The sequence below is a fragment of the Chiloscyllium punctatum genome, unplaced genomic scaffold, assembly GCF_047496795.1.
Source record: "Chiloscyllium punctatum isolate Juve2018m unplaced genomic scaffold, sChiPun1.3 scaffold_470, whole genome shotgun sequence".
Taxonomy (NCBI): Eukaryota; Metazoa; Chordata; class Chondrichthyes; order Orectolobiformes; family Hemiscylliidae; genus Chiloscyllium; species Chiloscyllium punctatum.
Window position 1 is genome coordinate 22,291 of NW_027310204.1, and position 20,210 is coordinate 42,500.

The window sequence follows — 20,210 nt, forward strand, 5'->3', positions numbered from 1 at the left end:
GGTCTAGTTGCGGGCCCCCCCCCCCCCTCTCCAGTCGGCGCGTCCGACGTTGTGATCGCTATTTCCAAGTGGCTGGCCGCCGAGCGGAAACGCCGGGGGCAAGGGATGGAGAAGGAGCCGAGGCGGGAGGTAGGGTGGGGGCTGTAAAGGAAGGCAGACAGACGTAATAACTCCCTCTCCCCTCTCTCTCCATCCCCCCCCCCCCCAACGCCAGGACCCCACCCACCGCCCGAAACGCGAGGAAGGGGCGGCCCCGGAAGACTCCCGCACCCCACTCAGGACGGACTCCCTCGTCGAGAGTTACTACTACATTAGGACGCGAATGGCCTACGCTGCTGGAGGAAGAGGGAGGGAGGAAGGGGGGGAGGAGGAGGAGGGGGAGGGGGAAAGGGACGCCACCGGAGGGCAGGGGACGCCGACGCCCACCCCCAGCCCCCACCCCTCGGCACCGGGCTCCCCGGAACAGGCCGGGGGGGGGACGCCCTCCCCTCCTCCTCCTCCAGCTCCCCCAACCCCGCTCCCTGTGGAGGGAGGGGGAGGGGGAGGGGGAGGGGGAGGGGGGAGGGGGCCCTCCCCCCTCCACCCCTCCCCCCTCCCCCCAGCCGCCCGAGGACCAGCGGGCGGCCTGGGAGCAGGTGCTGAGCCTGTACGGGGAGGGTCAGGAGGAGCGGGGGGTGGTGCCGGGGAGCCCCCTGCCCTGGGCGGGGGCAGCAGGAGCTCCGCCCCCGCCCCCCCTCGACGTGCCGGCCTCCTGGGCTGAGATCCTGACCATCTACACCCGGGACGAGAAGTCGGCCGCGCGCGTGCTCCCGGGCTCCTCGGTGGACGACCGCTCCATCTGGGGCAGGGCCCTGGCGGTGGAGAGCTGGGAGGGGGCGGGCTCCTCCCCCGAACCCCCTCCCCCGCCCCCGCCCCGCCCCCGCAGCAGCCCGCCCACCCCCTGCTGGGGCGGCCTGTCCGAGTGGGCCCTGCTCCCCGAGGCCCCCGCCGACTCCGACCGCGACCTGGCGTCGGTGCTGTTCCCCGCCTCTGGCCCGGGGTCCGCCGCTACCCTGCGGGGACCCCCCTCCTCCTCCTCCTCCGGCCTGCTCCTGGAGGGCCCCCGCACCTCCGACCGCCTCCTCCTGCTGCCCCTCTCGGAGCGGGCGCTCCCTACAGGCAAACCCCCCCCCTTGGAACGGGCGGCGGCTACAGGCGGAGCCCCCCCGCCGCCGATGGCGCTGCTGGCCACGGGCGGACTCCCCCTCTCGGAGCGGGCGCTCCCTACAGGCAAACCCTCCCCCTTGGAACAGGCGGCGGCTACAGTCGGACTGCCCCTCTCGGAGTGGGCGCTCCCGACGGCCAAACCCTCCCCCTTGGAACAGGCGGCGGCTACAGTCGGACTGCCCCTCTCGGAGTGGGCACTCCCTACAGGCAAACTCTCCCCCCCTGAACAGTCGCCGACTACAGGTGGAGTGTCCCCGCCACCGGCGGCGTTGCCAGCTGCAGTCGGACTGCCCCTCTCAGAGTGGGCGCTCCCTACAGGCAAACCCTCCCCGCCTGAACCGGCCCCGGCTACAGGCGGACTGTCCCCTCCGCCGACGGCTTTGCCGTCTACAGGCGGACTGCCCCTCTCGGAGTGGGCGGTCCCGCTGGGAAAACTCTCCCTGCCGGAACAGGCGCCGGCTACAGGCGGACTGTCCCTCTCGGAGTGGGTGCTGTCGATGGGCAATCTCTCCCCCCCCCAGCAGGTGCTGACGACGGGCAGGCTGTCGCTTCCCGAGCCGGTACTGGCGCGAGGCGTCCTGCGCCCCGCAGACGAGGTGCGGGCGACAGGCAGACTCTCCCTGCCCGAGCAAGCGCTGGCTACAGGCAAACCCATGGCCCTGGGGCCCCGCGTGTCGGCCGGCACCCTGACCCTCCTGGAGCAGGCGCTGGCCTCCAGCCATCTCTCCCCCCTGGAACAGCTGCTGGCTACAGGCAGACTGTCCCCGCCCGACTATATCCTGACAACAGGCGAACTCTCGCCCTCAGAAGAGGCGTCGGCTGCCGGCCGGCCCCTCCCGCGGGAGGGGGCGGGCGCGACCCCCCCGGCCGTGCAAACGCCGAGCACAGGCGGACTGTCCGAACAGACCCTTGCTACGAGTCAACTGTCCCGGCCCGAGCAAACGCTGTCGACAGGCGGACTGAGCGTGTCCCCGACCTGGTCCGAGTCGAGCCTGGCTCGTTCGGTGATCACAGTCGGCCGAGCAGAGATGCCCCTCGCCGCGGCCGAAACACCACAACCAGCGGCGGCTACTGGCGAGCTGTCTCTCGGAGGTGAGGCACCGAGCCCAGCAGGGCGGACAGGCGAACCGGCCCTGACGCCGCAGGCCAAGAGCACAGGCGGATCACCGCCGTCAGGACCCGCCCTGGATTCGGGCGTAACATCACCGAGAGGTGACGTACTACCATCGGAACGGATCCTGAGCGCCACGACCCAGGGTGCGATGTCACCGCCACTTGGAAAGGCACAAACCACAGGCAAAGTATTACTGTCAGACCAGGAGCCACCCCCCGGGGAACGGCCCCCGCCAGCAGAGACTGGTGAGCTTTCGCTGTCAGAAGAGATCTTAACTATAGGGATCCTATTACTGACAGACCAGAAAACAGGTACAGGCGAAATCACACCGACAGAAGAGACCGTGACTACAGGTGAACGTTCCCTGTCAGACCAGACACTGATTACAGGCAAATTCTCACCTCCAGAAGAGACCGTGACTATAGGTGAACTCTCTCTGCCAGGCAAGGTATTGGCTACAGGCGAAACCTCACCGACAGAAGAGACTGTGAGTACAGGTGAACGTTCCCTGCCAGGCAAGGTATTGGCTACAGGCGAAACCTCACCGACAGAAGAGACTGTGAGTACAGGTGAACGTCCCTTGCCAGGCCAGGTATTGGCTACAGGCGAAAGCTCACCGACAGAAGAGACTGTGACTACAGGTGAACGTTCCCTGACAGACCAGATATTGGCTACAGGTGAGGTCTCACCGACAGAAGAGACTGTGAGTACAAGTGAACGTTCCCTGCCAGACCAGGTATTGGCTACAGGCGAAATCTCACCGACAGAAGAGACTGTGACTACAGGTGAACGTTCCCTGACAGGCCAGGTATTGGCTACAGGCGAAAGCTCATCGACAGAAGAGACTGTGACTACAGGTGAACGTTCCCTGCCAGGCAAGGTATTGGCTACAGGCGAAACCTCACCGACAGAAGAGACTGTGAGTACAGGTGAACGTCCCCTGCCAGGCCAGGTATTGGCTACAGGCGAAAGCTCACCGACAGAAGAGACTGTGACTACAGGTGAACGTTCCCTGACAGACCAGATATTGGCTACAGGTGAGGTCTCACCGACAGAAGAGACTGTGAGTACAAGTGAACGTTCCCTGCCAGACCAGGTATTGGCTACAGGCGAAATCTCACCGACAGAAGAGACTGTGACTACAGGTGAACGTTCCCTGACAGGCCAGGTATTGGCTACAGGCGAAAGCTCATCGACAGAAGAGACTGTGACTACAGGTGAACATTCCCTGACAGACCAGATATTGGCTACAGGTGAGGTCTCACCGACAGAAGAGACTGTGAGTACAAGTGAACGTTCCCTGACAGGCCAGGTATTGGCTACAGGTGAAAGCTCACCAACAGAAGAGACTGTGACTACAGGTGAACGTTCCCTGACAGACCAGATATTGGCTACAGGTGAGGTCTCACTCACAGAAGAGCCCATGACTATAGGTGAATTCTCCCTGCCAGGCCAGGTATTGGCTACAGGCGAAAGCTCACCGACAGAAGAGACCATGACTACAGGTGAACGTTCCCTGCCAGACCAGGTATTGGCTACAGGCGAAAGCTCACCTCCAGAAGAGACCATGACTATAGGTGAATTCTCCCTGCCAGGCCAGGTATTGGCTACAGGCAAAATCTCACCACCAGAAGAGACTGTGACTACAGGCGAACATTCCCTGCCGGGCCAGTTATTGGCTATAGGAGAATTCTCACCGACAGAAGAGACCGTGACTACAGATGAACATTCCCTGACAGGCCAGGCATGGGCTACAGGCGAAAGCTCACCGACAGAAGAGACTGTGACTACAGGTGAATGTTCCCTGCCAGGCCAGGTATTGGCTACAGGCGAAAGCTCACCTCCAGAAGAGACTGTGACTACAGGTGAACTCTCTCTGCCAGGCCAGGTATTGGCTACAGACGAAAGCTCACCACCAGAAGAGACCGTGACTATAGGTGAACGTTCCCTGCCAGACCAGGTATTGGCTACAGGCGAAACCTCACTACCAGGAGAGACCGTAACTGCAGGTGAACTCTCCCTGCTGGACCAGGTATTGGCTACAGGCAAAATCTCACCGACAGAAGAGACTATGACTACAGGTGAACATTCCCTGCCAGACCAGGTATTGGCTACAGGCGAAACCTCACCATCAGAAGAGACCGTGACTAAGGGGGAACTCTCCCTGCCAGACCAGGTATTGGCTACAGGCGAAAGCTCACCAACAGAAGAGACTGTGACCACAGGTGAACGTTCCCTGACAGACCAGGTATTGGCTACAGGTGAGGTCTCACTGACAGAAGAACCCATGACTATTGGTGAATTCTCCCTGCCAGGCCAGGTATTGGCTACAGGCGAAAGCTCACCGACAGAAGAGACCATGACTACAGGTGAACGTTCCCTGACAGACCAGATATTGGCTACAGGTGAGGTCTCACCGACAGAAGAGACTGTGAGTACAAGTGAACGTTCCCTGACAGGCCAGGTATTGGCTACAGGTGAAAGCTCACCAACAGAAGAGACTGTGACTACAGGTGAACGTTCCCTGACAGACCAGATATTGGCTACAGGTGAGGTCTCACTCACAGAAGAGCCCATGACTATAGGTGAACTCTCCCTGCCAGGCCAGGTATTGGCTACAGGCGAAAGCTCACCGACAGAAGAGACCATGACTACAGGTGAACGTTCCCTGCCAGGCCAGGTATTGGCTACAGGCGAAAGCTCACCGACAGAAGAGACTGTGACTACAGGCGAACGTTCCCTGCCAGACCAGGTATTGGCTACAGGTGAAATCTCACCACCAGAAGAGACTGTGACTACAGGTGAACGTTCCCTGGCAGACCAGGTATTGGCTACAGGCGAAACCTCACTACCAGGAGAGACCGTGACTACAGGTGAACTCTCCCTGCCAGGCCAAGTATTGGCTACAGGCAAAATCTCACCGACAGGAGAGACTATGACTACAGGTGAACGTTCCCTGCCAGGCCAGGTATTGGCTACAGGCGAAAGCTCACCAACAGAAGAGACCATGACTACAGGTGAACGTTCCCTGCCAGGCCAGGTATTGGCTACAGGCGAAAGCTCACCGACAGAAGAGACTGTGACTACAGGCGAACGTTCCCTGCCAGACCAGGTATTGGCTACAGGTGAAATCTCACCACCAGAAGAGACTGTGACTACAGGTGAACGTTCCCTGGCAGACCAGGTATTGGCTACAGGCGAAACCTCACTACCAGGAGAGACCGTGACTACAGGTGAACTCTCCCTGCCAGGCCAAGTATTGGCTACAGGCAAAATCTCACCGACAGGAGAGACTATGACTACAGGTGAACGTTCCCTGCCAGGCCAGGTATTGGCTACAGGCGAAAGCTCACCTCCAGAAGAGACTGTGACTACAGGTGAACTCTCTCTGCCAGGCCAGGTATTGGCTACAGACGAAAGCTCACCACCAGAAGAGACCGTGACTATAGGTGAACGTTCCCTGCCAGACCAGGTATTGGCTACAGGCGAAACCTCACTACCAGGAGAGACCATAACTGCAGGTGAACTCTCCCTGCTGGACCAGGTATTGGCTACAGGCAAAACCTCACCATCAGAAGAGACCGTGACTAAGGGGGAACTCTCCCTGCCAGACCAGGTATTGGCTACAGGTGAAATCTCACCGACAGAAGAGACTATGACTACAGGTGAACGTTCCCTGCCAGGCCAGGTATTGGCTACAGGCGAAAGCTCACCTCCAGAAGAGACTGTGACTACAGGTGAACTCTCTCTGCCAGGCCAGGTATTGGCTACAGACGAAAGCTCACCACCAGAAGAGACCGTGACTATAGGTGAACGTTCCCTGCCAGACCAGGTATTGGCTACAGGCGAAACCTCACTACCAGGAGAGACCGTAACTGCAGGTGAACTCTCCCTGCTGGACCAGGTATTGGCTACAGGCAAAACCTCACCATCAGAAGAGACCGTGACTAAGGGGGAACTCTCCCTGCCAGACCAGGTATTGGCTACAGGCGAAATCTCACCGACAGAAGAGACTATGACTACAGGTGAACGTTCCCTGCCAGACCAGGTATTGGCTACAGGCGAAACCTCACTACCAGGAGAGACCGTGACTACAGGTGAACTTTCCCTGCCAGACCAGGTATTGGCTACAGGTGAAATCTCACCATCAGAAGAGACCGTGACTAAGGGGGAACTCTCCCTGCCAGACCAGGTATTGGCTACAGGCGAAATCTCACCGACAGAAGAGACCATGACTACAGGTGAACATTCGCTGCCAGGCCAGGTATTGGCTACAGGCGAAAGCTCACCGACAGAAGAGACCATGACTATAGGTGAACTCTCCCTGCCAGACCAGGTATTGGCTACAGGCGAAATCTCACCACCAGAAGAGACCGTGGCTACAGGCGAACCTTCCTTGCCAGATCAGACACTAAGTACTGGTAAACTATTGCTGACAGACCTGATGCTGACTACAGGCGAAATTCCACCACCAGAAGAGACCCGGAGTACAGGCGAAATGTTGCTGGACCAGGCACCAATCACAGGTGCACCCCCTCCACAAGAACAACCCTTTACCACAGACAAACAGTCACCATCAGAACAGATGCTGTCTACAAGTGAAGCATCTTCATCAGATCAGACACTGTCTACAAGCGAGATATCACAGTCAGAACAGACACTGTCTACAGGCGAGATATCCCCTGCAGAAGAGCCACTAACAGCAGACGAGGTGTCACCATCAGAACAGGTGAGAGCTACAGGCAAAGTATCACCAAGTGGACAAAAACTTGTTGTGGGTGTCATAACTCCACCAGACCTGACATTGACTACAGGCGAACCGCTACCTTCAGAGCATGCACCGACGCCAGGCGGACTATCACCAGCAGAACGGACCCGAACTACAGGTGCGACATCTTCACCAGAACACACACAGGTCATTGCAAAGAGATGGCCATCGGCAATAACTATGGCTACAGGTGAACTTTCTCTGCAAGAACAAGTGCTGGCTACAGGCGAAATATCCCCGTCAGTGCAAACAGAGTGCTCAGACGAGTTGTCACCACTGGAGCGGTTGCTGATGACCGAGGAAATAACATTATCCGAACAGACGCTGATTCATACCCAAGCTGCCGTGTCAACAGGTGAGCTGTCTGCTCAAGAACAGGCGCCAGGTACAGGTGGACTATCACCATTGAGTCAGAAGCTGCGTTCGGGTGAGGTCACACCGCCAAACCAGGCGCAGTCTACAGGCAAACCAGGCCCATCAGAAGATGCCACGACCCCACCAATGGACAAGACCCTGCCTCCAGGTGAAATAGGACAGGCAGTGCCTACAGGCGAGATGACAACAGCAGAGCAGGTTCAGTTGAGGGGCGAACTGGCACTCCCAGAAGAAACAGGTGAACGAACAGATCCCGGGCAGACCAAGACTACAGGTGGACAATCGCCACCGGCAGAGACACTGGCCACAGGTGAAACAGAGGAGACTCTGTGTTTGGGGGACTCCTTGTTACTGGAACCCGTGCTCACTACAGGCAAGAGATCACCATCGGAATGGGGCCCGTGCGAAGGCAAGGCGCTGTCAGTTGAAGAGCACCTGCCCACAGGTGACAAATTACCACGAGAACAGACACTGGCTACAGGAGAACTGACACCATCAGAACAGACACTGACTACAGGTGACGTATCGCCGTGTGAACAGCCCTCAATGGCGGGCGGAAGGCTGCCGTCAGAACAGGCACAGACTACAGGCGAACTGGCAGAATCAGAAAAGAGAGGGACGGCAGGTGAATTGTCACCATCAGAACGGACCCTGTCTACGGGAGAAATATCTCCATGTGAACAAACCCCTACCACAGGCGGACTATCACCGTCGGAACTAACAGTGACTACAGGTGGGATGTCACCTTCAGAACAGACACTGACGACAGGAAAGCACTTGTCACCAGAAAACACACAGGCTGCAGGTGGAATGTCACAGTCAGAACAGACACCGACGACAGGCAAAACATCTCCATGTGAAGAGACCACAGGTGGAGCACCGTTGGAAGAGCCACTGACTACAGGCGAAATATCTTCCTGCGACGAGGCAGCGGCTACAGGTGGAACACCATCGGAACAGCCGTTGGCTACAGGTGAAATATCTTCATGTGATGAGATCGTGGCGACAGGCGGAGCTCCATCGGAAGAGCCACTGGCTCCAGACGAAACATCTTCCTGCGATGAGGCAGCGGTTACAGGTGGAGCACAGTCAGAACAGCCACCGGCTATAGGTAAAACATCTTCCTGCGATGAGGCAGCAGCTATAGGCAGAGCACTGTCAGAACAGCCGGCAGCTACAAGCGAAACATCCTCCTGCGATGAGACCGCGGCTACAGGAGGCACAACATCAAAACAGTCTATGGCTACAGGCGAAATATACTGCGATGGGATCGCGGCTCCAGATGGAATACCGCCACAACAGTCACTAGCTACAGGCAAAATATCTTCATGTGATGAGATTGCGGCTACAGACGGAGCACCATTGGAAGAGTCACTGCCTACAGGCGAAATATCTTCCTGTGATGAGGCAGCGGCTACAGGTGGAACGCCATCAGAACAGCCATTTGCTACAGGTGAAATATCTTCATGTGATGCGATCGTGGCTACAGGCGGAGCATCATCGGAAGAGCCACTGCCTACAGGCAAAATATCGTCCTGTGATGAGGCAGCGGCTACAGGTGGAACACTATCAGAACAGCCATTTGCTACAGGTGAAATATCTTCATGTGACGAGATTGCGGCTACAGACGGAGCACCATTGGAAGAGCCACTGCCTACAGGCGAAATATCTTCCTGTGATGAGGCAGCGGCTACAGGTGGAATGCCATCAGAACAGCCATTTGCTACAGGTGAAATATCTTCATGTGATGCGATCGTGGCTACAGGCGGAGCATCATCGGAAGAGCCACTGCCGACAGACAAAATATCGTCCTGTGATGAGGTAGCGGCTACAGGTGGAACACCATCAGAACAGCCATTTGCTACAGGTGAAATATCTTCATGTGATGAGATTGCGGCTACAGACGGAGCACCATTGGAAGAGCCACTGCCTACAGGCGAAATATCTTCCTGTGATGAGGCAGCGGCTACAGGTGGAACGCCATCAGAACAGCCATTTGCTACAGGTGAAATATCTTCATGTGATGCGATCGTGGCTACAGGCGGAGCATCATCGGAAGAGCCACTGCCTACAGGCGAAACGTCTTCCTGCGACGAGGCAGCGGCTACGGGCGGAGCACAGTCAGAGCAGCCGACAGATACAGGCGAAACATCCTCCTGCAACGAGGCAGCGGCAACAGGCGGAGCGCTGTCAGAACTGCCGCCGGATACAGGCGAAGCAACTTCCTGTGACGAGGCTTTGGCTACAGGCGGAATATTGTCGCCAGACCAGGCGGCAGGCGGGACATCCTCCGGTTCTGAGATCACGGCTACAGGCGGAGCGCTGCCAGAGCAGCCGACGGATACAGGCGAAGCATCCTCCTGCGACCAGCCGGCGACTACAGGCGGAACGCCAGACCCGACGACAGGCGGACGGCCGCCGGCGGCAGGCGATGGCGCCTCATGCCGGAGCGAGGCCTCCCCCTCGTCCTCGTCGTCGTCCTCCTCCTCCTCGCCCCCCTCCCTCTCCTCGCCCTCCTCCACCTCCTCCCCCTCCTCCTCGCCCGCCCGGCCGGAGTGGGGCCTGGCGCCGCCCGCCCCCTCGCCCGCCCGGCTGCCCCCGGCCAGCGAGGGGGGCACGCCGGGCAGGGGAGTCCCCCGCCTCACCGGGGCGGGGGCGGGGACGGGGGCGGGGTCCGAGGCCAGCCCCACCCCCGAGACCCTGACCCTGGCGGGGCTGTCACCGGCCGAGCTGACCCCCACCGCGGGCACCCTGACCGCCTCGGGGGGCGGGGGCGCGGCCACGCCCGACAACCCGGGGGAGGGGCCCTCGTCGGGCCTCAGCCCCGCCCCCTACCCCCACTTCGAGGCCCCCTCCTCCGGCCAGAGCACCGACGCCGAGAGCGCCCCCAGTGGGCACAGCTGGCCGGGGGGCGGGGCCGCCCCCCCGCCCCCCACCTCGGCCCCCCAGCCCCACCCCCCGCGGCACCGCCTCCCTCGGCCCACCCAGAACCAGGCCCCGGCCCAGGCCTGCGACCCCTTGGTCATCGTCACCCTGTTCTCCCACCTGACCTCCAGCGGGGACAGCCCCTCCAGCCCCACCACCGCCTCGTCCTCGCGGGGGGAGGTGTCCGAGGGTCCGCCGGGGGCGGAGACCCCCCCTCCTCCCCCCCCACCCCCACCCCCTCCCCCAGAGCCCTGCCCCTGCCCCGAGTCCGACCCCGCGCCCCCCCGACCCCCGCCCCCTCCCCTACCCCCAGACGACTACGACCACGTGCTCTTCGGCATCCTGTACCCGCAGCCCCGGCGCCCCCCGGCGGTGGTGGTGACCGACAACGCCATGATGGAGGTGGCGGAGGAGGACCAGGAGTTCTGGGCCACCCTCTACTTTGGCGGGGGGGTGGAGCGGGCCCGGGGGCTGCTGGGACGGCGTCTGGTCCAGGCCGGCCGCCGGGCGGTCCGCTGACGCGGCCCAATGCCATCGCCGACTTCAACGGCATCACCGTCACCGATGCCAACGTCACCGTCACCTCCAACACCGGCACCAAGGCCAACGGCATCACCATCACCAATACCACGGTCATCGTCACCTCCAACACCAGCATCAAGGCCAACGGCATCACCGTCACCGATACTAACATCACCATCACCTTCAACACCAGCATCAAAGCCAACAGCATCACCGTCACCGATACTAACGTCACCGTCACCTCCAACGCCAGCACCAAGGTCAACAGCATCACCGTCACCAATACTAACGTAACCGTCACCTCCAACACCAGCACCAAGGTCAACAGCATCACTGTCACCGATACTAACGTCATCATCACCTCCAACACCAGCACCAAGGCCGATGGCATCACCGTCACCAATACTAACGTCACCGTCACCTCCAACGCCAGCACCAAGGTCAACAGCATCACCGTCACCGATACTAACGTCATCGTCACCTCCAACACCAGCACCAAGGCCGACGGCATCACCAACACCAATACTAACATCACCGTCACCTCCAACACCAGCATCAAGGCCGACAGCATCACCGTCACCAATACTAATGTCACCGTCACCTCCAATACCAGCACCAAGGCCAACTGCATCACCGTCACCAATTCCACCGTTATCGTCACCTCCAACACCAGCATCAAGGCCAACAGCATCACCGTCACCAATACCACCGTCATCGTCACCTCCAACACCGGCACCAAGGCCAACGGCATCACCGTCACCAATACCACCATCATCGTCACCTCCAACACCGGCACCAAGGCCAACGGCATCACCGTCACCAATACCACCGTCATCGTCACCTCCAACACCAGCACCAAGGCCAATGGCATCACCGTCACCAATACTAATGTCACCGTCACCTCCAACACCAGCACCAAGGCCAACGGCATCACCGTCACCAATACCAGTGTCACCGTCACCTCCAACACCAGCACCAAGGCCAACGGCATCACCGTCACCAATACTAATGTCATTGTCACCTCCAACACCAGCACCAAGGCCGACGGCATCACCGTCACCAATACTAACGTCACCGTCACCTCCAACACCAGCACCAAGGCCAATGGCATCACCGTCACCAATACTAATGTCATCGTCACCTCCAACACCAGCACCAAGGCCGACGGCATCACCGTCACCAATACCACCGTCATCGTCACCTCCAACACCGGCACCAAGGCCAACAGCATCACCATCACCAATACTAACGTCATCGTCACCTCCAACACCAGCACCAAGGCCGACGGCATCACCAATGTCATCACCAACACCATTGTTATCACCAAGGCCACACGATGGCGCATCTCCCCTGAGGCACCCCACCCCCCCCACCCCACTCCCCTTACCCAAGCCGTCGGATGGAGAGAACGAGAGAGAGAGAGAGAGAGAGAGAAAACGAGAGCCAGGGACGGCCGCCAACATTCTCCCCCTGCCTTATTGTGGAACGGCTTGCGCCGGGCTGGACAGGGAATGGCCGCTTGAGAACACCTCCCTCTGACAAACCACCCCCCCCACCCACCTTTCCTGTGGAGAGCGTGAGAACGAGAGAGAGAGAGAGAGAGAGAGAGAGCAGCCAAGAGGAGAGAGAGAGGGATGGGCGCCAACTCCAACAGGTCCAACTGGTCCGGGTGACGGGGAGGGGGGTTGAGGTGGAGTGGGAGTGTGGTATCCCCAGGCCAAACACCTCGTCATTAAAGCACGTCTCCTCAGAACTCTTCCGATTCCTCCTCGTGTTCCTTCCTTCCCTCTCTCCGAACCGCGCGCAACACGGGAAAGGGGGCGAGGGGTGGGGGGGGGGATGGGGAAAGGTTTCCCGAACGGTTAAGGGAACCCCAGGGTGGGGGCGGACGAGGCGTTGGGATACGGAGTCTGGGGAGGGGGGATCCGAAGCGTGCGATGGATGGGCTAGGAGGTGAGCCAAAGGGCCGAGAGTTCTCATTCCCTGACTTCGAGTTTCTGCAGTGCGGAAACAGGCCCTTCAGCCCAACAGGTCCACACCGATCCCACACAAACCCATTCCCCATTACTCAAGGTTTACCCCCCACACTAATCCCCCCGAACCTGCACATCCCTGGGCACGACAGGACAATTTCCCCACGGCCAATCCCACCCTAACATGCACATCCCTGGGCACTACGGGACAATTTCCCCACGGCTAACCCACCCTAACCTGTACATCCCTGGGCACTACGGGACAATTTCCCCACGGCCAATCCCACCCTAACCTGCACATCCCTGGGCACGACAGGACAATTTCCCCGCGGCCGATCCACCCTAACCTGCACATCCCTGGGCACTACGGGACAATTTCCCCACGGCCAATCCACCCTAACCTGCATATCCCTGGGCACTACGGGACAATTTCCCCACGGCCAACCCACCCTAACCTGCACATCCCTGGGCACTATTGGTCAGTGTGTTGAATGTAGGGGTTGGGAGGGTCACGTTGTGGCTGTATCGGTCAGTGTGTTGAGTGTAGGAGTTGGGAGGGTCACGTTGTGTCTGTATCGGTCAGTGCGTTGAGTGTAGGGGTTGGGAGGGTCACGTTGTGGCTGTATTGGTCAGTGTGTTGAGTGTAGGAGTTGGGAGGGTCACGTTGTGTCTGTATCGGTCAGTGTGTTGAGTGTAGGAGTTGGGAGGGTCACGTTGTGTCTGTATCGGTCAGTGTGTTGAGTGTAGGAGTTGGGAGGGTCACGTTGTGTCTGTATTGGTTAGGGCCACTTTGGGAATACTGCGTTCGATTCTGGTCTCCCTGCGACAGGAAGGATGTTGTGAAATGTTGGAAAAGGATCAGAAAAGATTTACAAGGATGTTGGAGGGTTTGAGCTACAGGGAGAGGCTGAACAGGCTGGGGCTGTTTTCCCTGGAGCGTCGGAGGCTGAGGGGTGACCTTATAGAGGTGTATAAAATCATGACGGGACATGGATAGGGTAAATTGACAAGGTCTGTTCCCCCTGGGGTGGGGGAGCCCAGAACTAGAGGGGCATAGGTTTAGCGTGGGAGGGCAAAGGGACCTAAAGGGGCAATATTTCCCCCCAGAGGGTGGTGCGTGTGTGGGAGGAGCTGCCAGAGGAAGTGGTGGAGGCTGGTACAATGACAACAGACATCTGGATGGGGGGAAACGTGGAACAGGAAGGGGTTAGAGGGATAGGGGACGGGTGCTGGCAAACAGGGGCGAGGTTAGGTTAGGGTTAGCACGTACGGGTTGGGCAGAAGGGTCTGTTTCCATGCTGTACATCTCTACAATGCTGCGTCCCGCTCAGAGGCTAACAACTGACAGGGCTTTTCCAAAATTATCCGAGGCGTGGAGAGAACAGATAATCAGCGGCCTTCTCCTTTCCCCCAGGGTTCGAGGTATCGAATAGGTCGGGTTTAAGGTAAAAGAGGGGTACATTTGAGGGAGAGGTGAGGGGCAAATCACTGCCGGAGGAGGCAGGTCCAACGTCGAGACCAATCTCGACAGATTTATGAACCTGCAGGGTATAGAGGGATGTGGTCACCTTTGACGTCAAAGGCGTTCAGTTCGGAACGGGGCTGTTCTAATGGGCCGAATGGCCTGTTCCTGTTATAGAAGCCCAGATGGTTACCCGCTCACACTCTGGACCTTCTTGATAAAAATTGGGGGGTAGGAGGCCTTGGGGAAACCTGCAAAATACTCCAGGACCCACCTTAAGTGCTGTCAGCTCCAGCCAGCTCCCTGCCCGGCATTTCACAGTACCCCCCAGCAGAGTGGGAGGGTCAGGGCAGAGGGAGCCCCACACTGTGGGAGGGTCAGCGCTGAGGGAGCCCCACACTGTGGGAGGGTCAGCGCTGAGGGAGCCCCACACTGTGGGAGGGTCAGTGCTGAGGGAGCCCCACACTGTGGGAGGGTCAGCGCTGAGGGAGCCCCACACTGTGGGAGGGTCAGCGCTGAGGGAGCCCCGCACTGTGGGAGGGTCAGTGCAGAGGCAGCCCCACACTGTGGGAGGGTCAGCGCTGAGGGAGCCCCGCACTGTGGGAGGGTCAGCGCTGAGGGAGCCCCGCACTGTGGGAGGGTCAGCGCTGAGGGAGCCCCGCACTGTGGGAGGGTCAGCGCTGAGGGAGCCCCGCACTGTGGGAGGGTCAGCGCTGAGGGAGCCCCGCACTGTGGGAGGGTCAGCGCTGAGGGAGCCCCGCACTGTGGGAGGGTCAGCGCTGAGGGAGCCCCACACTGTGGGAGGGTCAGCGCTGAGGGAGCCCCACACTGTGGGAGGGTCAGCGCTGAGGGAGCCCCGCACTGTGGGAGGGTCAGTGCTGAGGGAGCCCCGCACTGTGGGAGGGTCAGCGCTGAGGGAGCCCCGCACTGTGGGAGGGTCAGTGCTGAGGGAGCCCCACACTGTGGGAGGGTCAGCGCTGAGGGAGCCCCACACTGTGGGAGGGTCAGCGCTGAGGGAGCCCCACACTGTGGGAGGGTCAGTGCTGAGGGAGCCCCGCACTGTGGGAGGGTCAGTGCTGAGGGAGCCCCACACTGTGGGAGGGTCAGCCCCTGTGGTGTGTGTGTGTGTGCAGGTGTGAGACAGTGAGAGACACAAGGAGCGTGAATCTTTATTCAATTTCTACCACCAGGAAGATAGGAAACCCCCGAGTGACCAGTGCCAAGCACTGCCCTTCAAACCAAAGGGGCAATGCTGTGTGATCAGAACAGTGAAGGGGAGGGTAGGGACTCAATACAACATGGAGTTGGAGGGGGAAATAATACACTCCACTCCCCGCGGTGCCCACCTCTCCCTGAACAACTCCAGGGTGTTGGGGGACACCGCGTGCTCATTCTCCAAGGACACCCGGGCTCGAACATAAATGGACTGAAATATATCACAGCACCCGATTGGCAAAGGGATTAAACACATCAACGATTTATTCTCAACAATACAGGAGCAACTCTCTCTCTGTCTGTCTGCATCGCTCTCTCTACCCATCTGTACCAGTCTCTCTCTCTCTCTCTCCATCTGTACCAGTCTCTCTCTCTCTCTCCCCATCTGTACCAGTCTCTCTCTCTCTCCCCATCTGTACCAGTCTCTCTCTCTCTCTCTCTCCCCATCTGTACCAGTCTCTCTCTCTCTCTCCATCTGTACCAGTCTCTCTCTCTCTCTCCATCTGTACCAGTCTCTCTCTCTCTCTACCCATCTGTACCAGTCTCTCTCTCTCTCTATCCATCTATATCTGTCTCTCTCTCTCTCTCCATCTATATCTGTCTCTCTCTCTATCCATCTATATCTGTCTCTCTCTCTATCCATCTATATCTGTCTCTCTCTCTCTCTATCCATCTCTCTCTCTCTCTCTATCCATCTATATCTGTCTCTCTCTCTCTCTCTATCCATCTATATCTGTCTCTATCTATCCATCTATATCTGTCTCTCTCTCTCTCTATCCATCTATATCTGTCTCTCTCTCTCTCTCCATCTATATCTGTCTCTCTCTCTCTCTATCCATCTATCTCTCTCTCTCTCTCTACCCATCTGTATCAGTCTCTCTCTCTCTCCCCATCTGTACCAGTCTCTCTCTCTCTCTCTCTCCCCATCTGTACCAGTCTCTCTCTCTCTCTCCATCTGTACCAGTCTCTCTCTCTCTCTCCATCTGTACCAGTCTCTCTCTCTCTCTACCCATCTGTACCAGTCTCTCTCTCTCTCTACCCATCTGTATCAGTCTCTCTCTCTCTCCCCATCTGTACCAGTCTCTCTCTCTCTCTCTCTCCCCATCTGTACCAGTCTCTCTCTCTCTCTCCATCTGTACCAGTCTCTCTCTCTCTCTCCATCTGTACCAGTCTCTCTCTCTCTCTACCCATCTGTACCAGTCTCTCTCTCTCTCTCTCCCCATCTGTACCAGTCTCTCTCTCTCTCTCTCCCCATCTATATCTGTCTCTCTCTCTATCCATCTATATCTGTCTCTCTCTCTATCCATCTATATCTGTCTCTCTCTCTCTCTATCCATCTCTCTCTCTCTCTCTATCCATCTATATCTGTCTCTCTCTCTCTCTATCCATCTATATCTGTCTCTCTCTCTCTCTATCCATCTATATCTGTCTCTCTCTCTCTCTATCCATCTATATCTGTCTCTCTCTCTCTCTCCATCTATATCTGTCTCTCTCTCTCTCTATCCATCTATCTCTCTCTCTCTCTCTACCCATCTGTATCAGTCTCTCTCTCTCTCCCCATCTGTACCAGTCTCTCTCTCTCTCTCTCTCCCCATCTGTACCAGTCTCTCTCTCTCTCTCCATCTGTACCAGTCTCTCTCTCTCTCTCCATCTGTACCAGTCTCTCTCTCTCTCTACCCATCTGTACCAGTCTCTCTCTCTCTCTACCCATCTGTATCAGTCTCTCTCTCTCTCCCCATCTGTACCAGTCTCTCTCTCTCTCTCTCTCCCCATCTGTACCAGTCTCTCTCTCTCTCTCCATCTGTACCAGTCTCTCTCTCTCTCTCCATCTGTACCAGTCTCTCTCTCTCTCTACCCATCTGTACCAGTCTCTCTCTCTCTCTCTCCCCATCTGTACCAGTCTCTCTCTCTCTCTCTCCCCATCTATATCTGTCTCTCTCTCTATCCATCTATATCTGTCTCTCTCTCTATCCATCTATATCTGTCTCTCTCTCTATCCATCTATATCTGTCTCTCTCTCTCTCTATCCATCTCTCTCTCTCTCTCTATCCATCTATATCTGTCTCTCTCTCTCTCTATCCATCTATATCTGTCTCTCTCTCTCTCTATCCATCTATATCTGTCTCTCTCTCTCTCTCCATCTATATCTGTCTCTCTCTCTATCCATCTATATCTGTCTCTCTCTCTATCCATCTATATCTGTCTCTCTCTCTCTCTATCCATCTCTCTCTCTCTCTCTATCCATCTATATCTGTCTCTCTCTCTCTCTCTATCCATCTATATCTGTCTCTATCTATCCATCTATATCTGTCTCTCTCTCTCTCTATCCATCTATATCTGTCTCTCTCTCTCTCTCCATCTATATCTGTCTCTCTCTCTCTCTATCCATCTATCTCTCTCTCTCTCTCTATCCATCTATATCTGTCTCTCTCTCTCTCTCTATCCATCTATATCTCTCTCTCTATCCATCTATATCTCTCTCTCTCTATCCATCTATATCTCTCTCTCTCTATCCATCTATATCTGTCTCTCTCTCTCTCTATCCATCTATCTCTCTCTCTCTCTATCCATCTATCTCTCTCTCTCTCTATCCATCTATATCTGTCTCTCTCTCTCTCTCTATCCATCTATATCTGTCTCTCTCTCTCTCTCTATCCATCTATCTCTCTCTCTCTCTCTCTCTATCCATCTATATCTGTCTCTCTCTCTCTATCCATCCATCTATATCTCTCTCTCTCTATCCATCTATATCTGTCTCTCTCTCTCTCTCCATCTATATCTGTCTCTCTCTCTATCCATCTATATCTGTCTCTCTCTCTATCCATCTATATCTGTCTCTCTCTCTCTCTATCCATCTCTCTCTCTCTCTCTATCCATCTATATCTGTCTCTCTCTCTCTCTATCCATCTATATCTGTCTCTCTCTCTCTCTATCCATCTATATCTGTCTCTCTCTCTCTCTATCCATCTATATCTGTCTCTCTCTCTCTCTCCATCTATATCTGTCTCTCTCTCTCTCTATCCATCTATCTCTCTCTCTCTCTCTACCCATCTGTATCAGTCTCTCTCTCTCTCCCCATCTGTACCAGTCTCTCTCTCTCTCTCTCTCCCCATCTGTACCAGTCTCTCTCTCTCTCTCCATCTGTACCAGTCTCTCTCTCTCTCTCCATCTGTACCAGTCTCTCTCTCTCTCTACCCATCTGTACCAGTCTCTCTCTCTCTCTACCCATCTGTATCAGTCTCTCTCTCTCTCCCCATCTGTACCAGTCTCTCTCTCTCTCTCTCTCCCCATCTGTACCAGTCTCTCTCTCTCTCTCCATCTGTACCAGTCTCTCTCTCTCTCTCCATCTGTACCAGTCTCTCTCTCTCTCTACCCATCTGTACCAGTCTCTCTCTCTCTCTCTCCCCATCTGTACCAGTCTCTCTCTCTCTCTCTCCCCATCTATATCTGTCTCTCTCTCTATCCATCTATATCTGTCTCTCTCTCTATCCATCTATATCTGTCTCTCTCTCTATCCATCTATATCTGTCTCTCTCTCTCTCTATCCATCTCTCTCTCTCTCTCTATCCATCTATATCTGTCTCTCTCTCTCTCTATCCATCTATATCTGTCTCTCTCTCTCTCTATCCATCTATATCTGTCTCTCTCTCTCTCTCCATCTATATCTGTCTCTCTCTCTATCCATCTATATCTGTCTCTCTCTCTATCCATCTATATCTGTCTCTCTCTCTCTCTATCCATCTCTCTCTCTCTCTCTATCCATCTATATCTGTCTCTCTCTCTCTCTCTATCCATCTATATCTGTCTCTATCTATCCATCTATATCTGTCTCTCTCTCTCTCTATCCATCTATATCTGTCTCTCTCTCTCTCTCCATCTATATCTGTCTCTCTCTCTCTCTATCCATCTATCTCTCTCTCTCTCTCTATCCATCTATATCTGTCTCTCTCTCTCTCTCTATCCATCTATATCTCTCTCTCTATCCATCTATATCTCTCTCTCTCTATCCATCTATATCTCTCTCTCTCTATCCATCTATATCTGTCTCTCTCTCTCTCTATCCATCTATCTCTCTCTCTCTCTATCCATCTATCTCTCTCTCTCTCTATCCATCTATATCTGTCTCTCTCTCTCTCTCTATCCATCTATATCTGTCTCTCTCTCTCTCTCTATCCATCTATCTCTCTCTCTCTCTCTCTCTATCCATCTATATCTGTCTCTCTCTCTCTATCCATCCATCTATATCTCTCTCTCTCTATCCATCTATATCTGTCTCTCTCTCTCTCTCCATCTATATCTGTCTCTCTCTCTATCCATCTATATCTGTCTCTCTCTCTATCCATCTATATCTGTCTCTCTCTCTCTCTATCCATCTCTCTCTCTCTCTCTATCCATCTATATCTGTCTCTCTCTCTCTCTCTATCCATCTATATCTGTCTCTATCTATCCATCTATATCTGTCTCTCTCTCTCTCTATCCATCTATATCTGTCTCTCTCTCTCTCTCCATCTATATCTGTCTCTCTCTCTCTCTATCCATCTATCTCTCTCTCTCTCTCTATCCATCTATATCTGTCTCTCTCTCTCTCTCTCTATCCATCTATATCTCTCTCTCTCTATCCATCTATATCTCTCTCTCTCTATCCATCTA

At 56.1% G+C, this 20,210-nt stretch overlaps 1 protein-coding gene across 1 annotated transcript; it reads left to right on the forward strand.

Moving 5' to 3' along the window:
• Window positions 1-322: 322 nt before the first annotated feature.
• Window positions 323-12,433, forward strand: LOC140472923 (uncharacterized). The gene is made up of 3 exons (XM_072567541.1): window positions 323-334; window positions 603-9,891; window positions 10,020-12,433. The coding sequence occupies exons 1-3, from the start codon at window positions 323-325 to the stop codon at window positions 12,431-12,433; spliced, it is 11,715 nt and encodes a 3,904-aa protein (XP_072423642.1).
• The last annotated feature ends 7,777 nt before the right edge of the window (window positions 12,434-20,210 follow it).

What these genes read in the sequence shown, in the direction of transcription:
- LOC140472923 (XM_072567541.1), top strand. An exon ending in CGGACGGCCGCCGGCGGCAG is followed by an intron (nt 9,892 to 10,019) that starts GCGATGGCGCCT and finishes GCCCGGCCGGAG; the next exon opens with TGGGGCCTGGCGCCGCCCGC.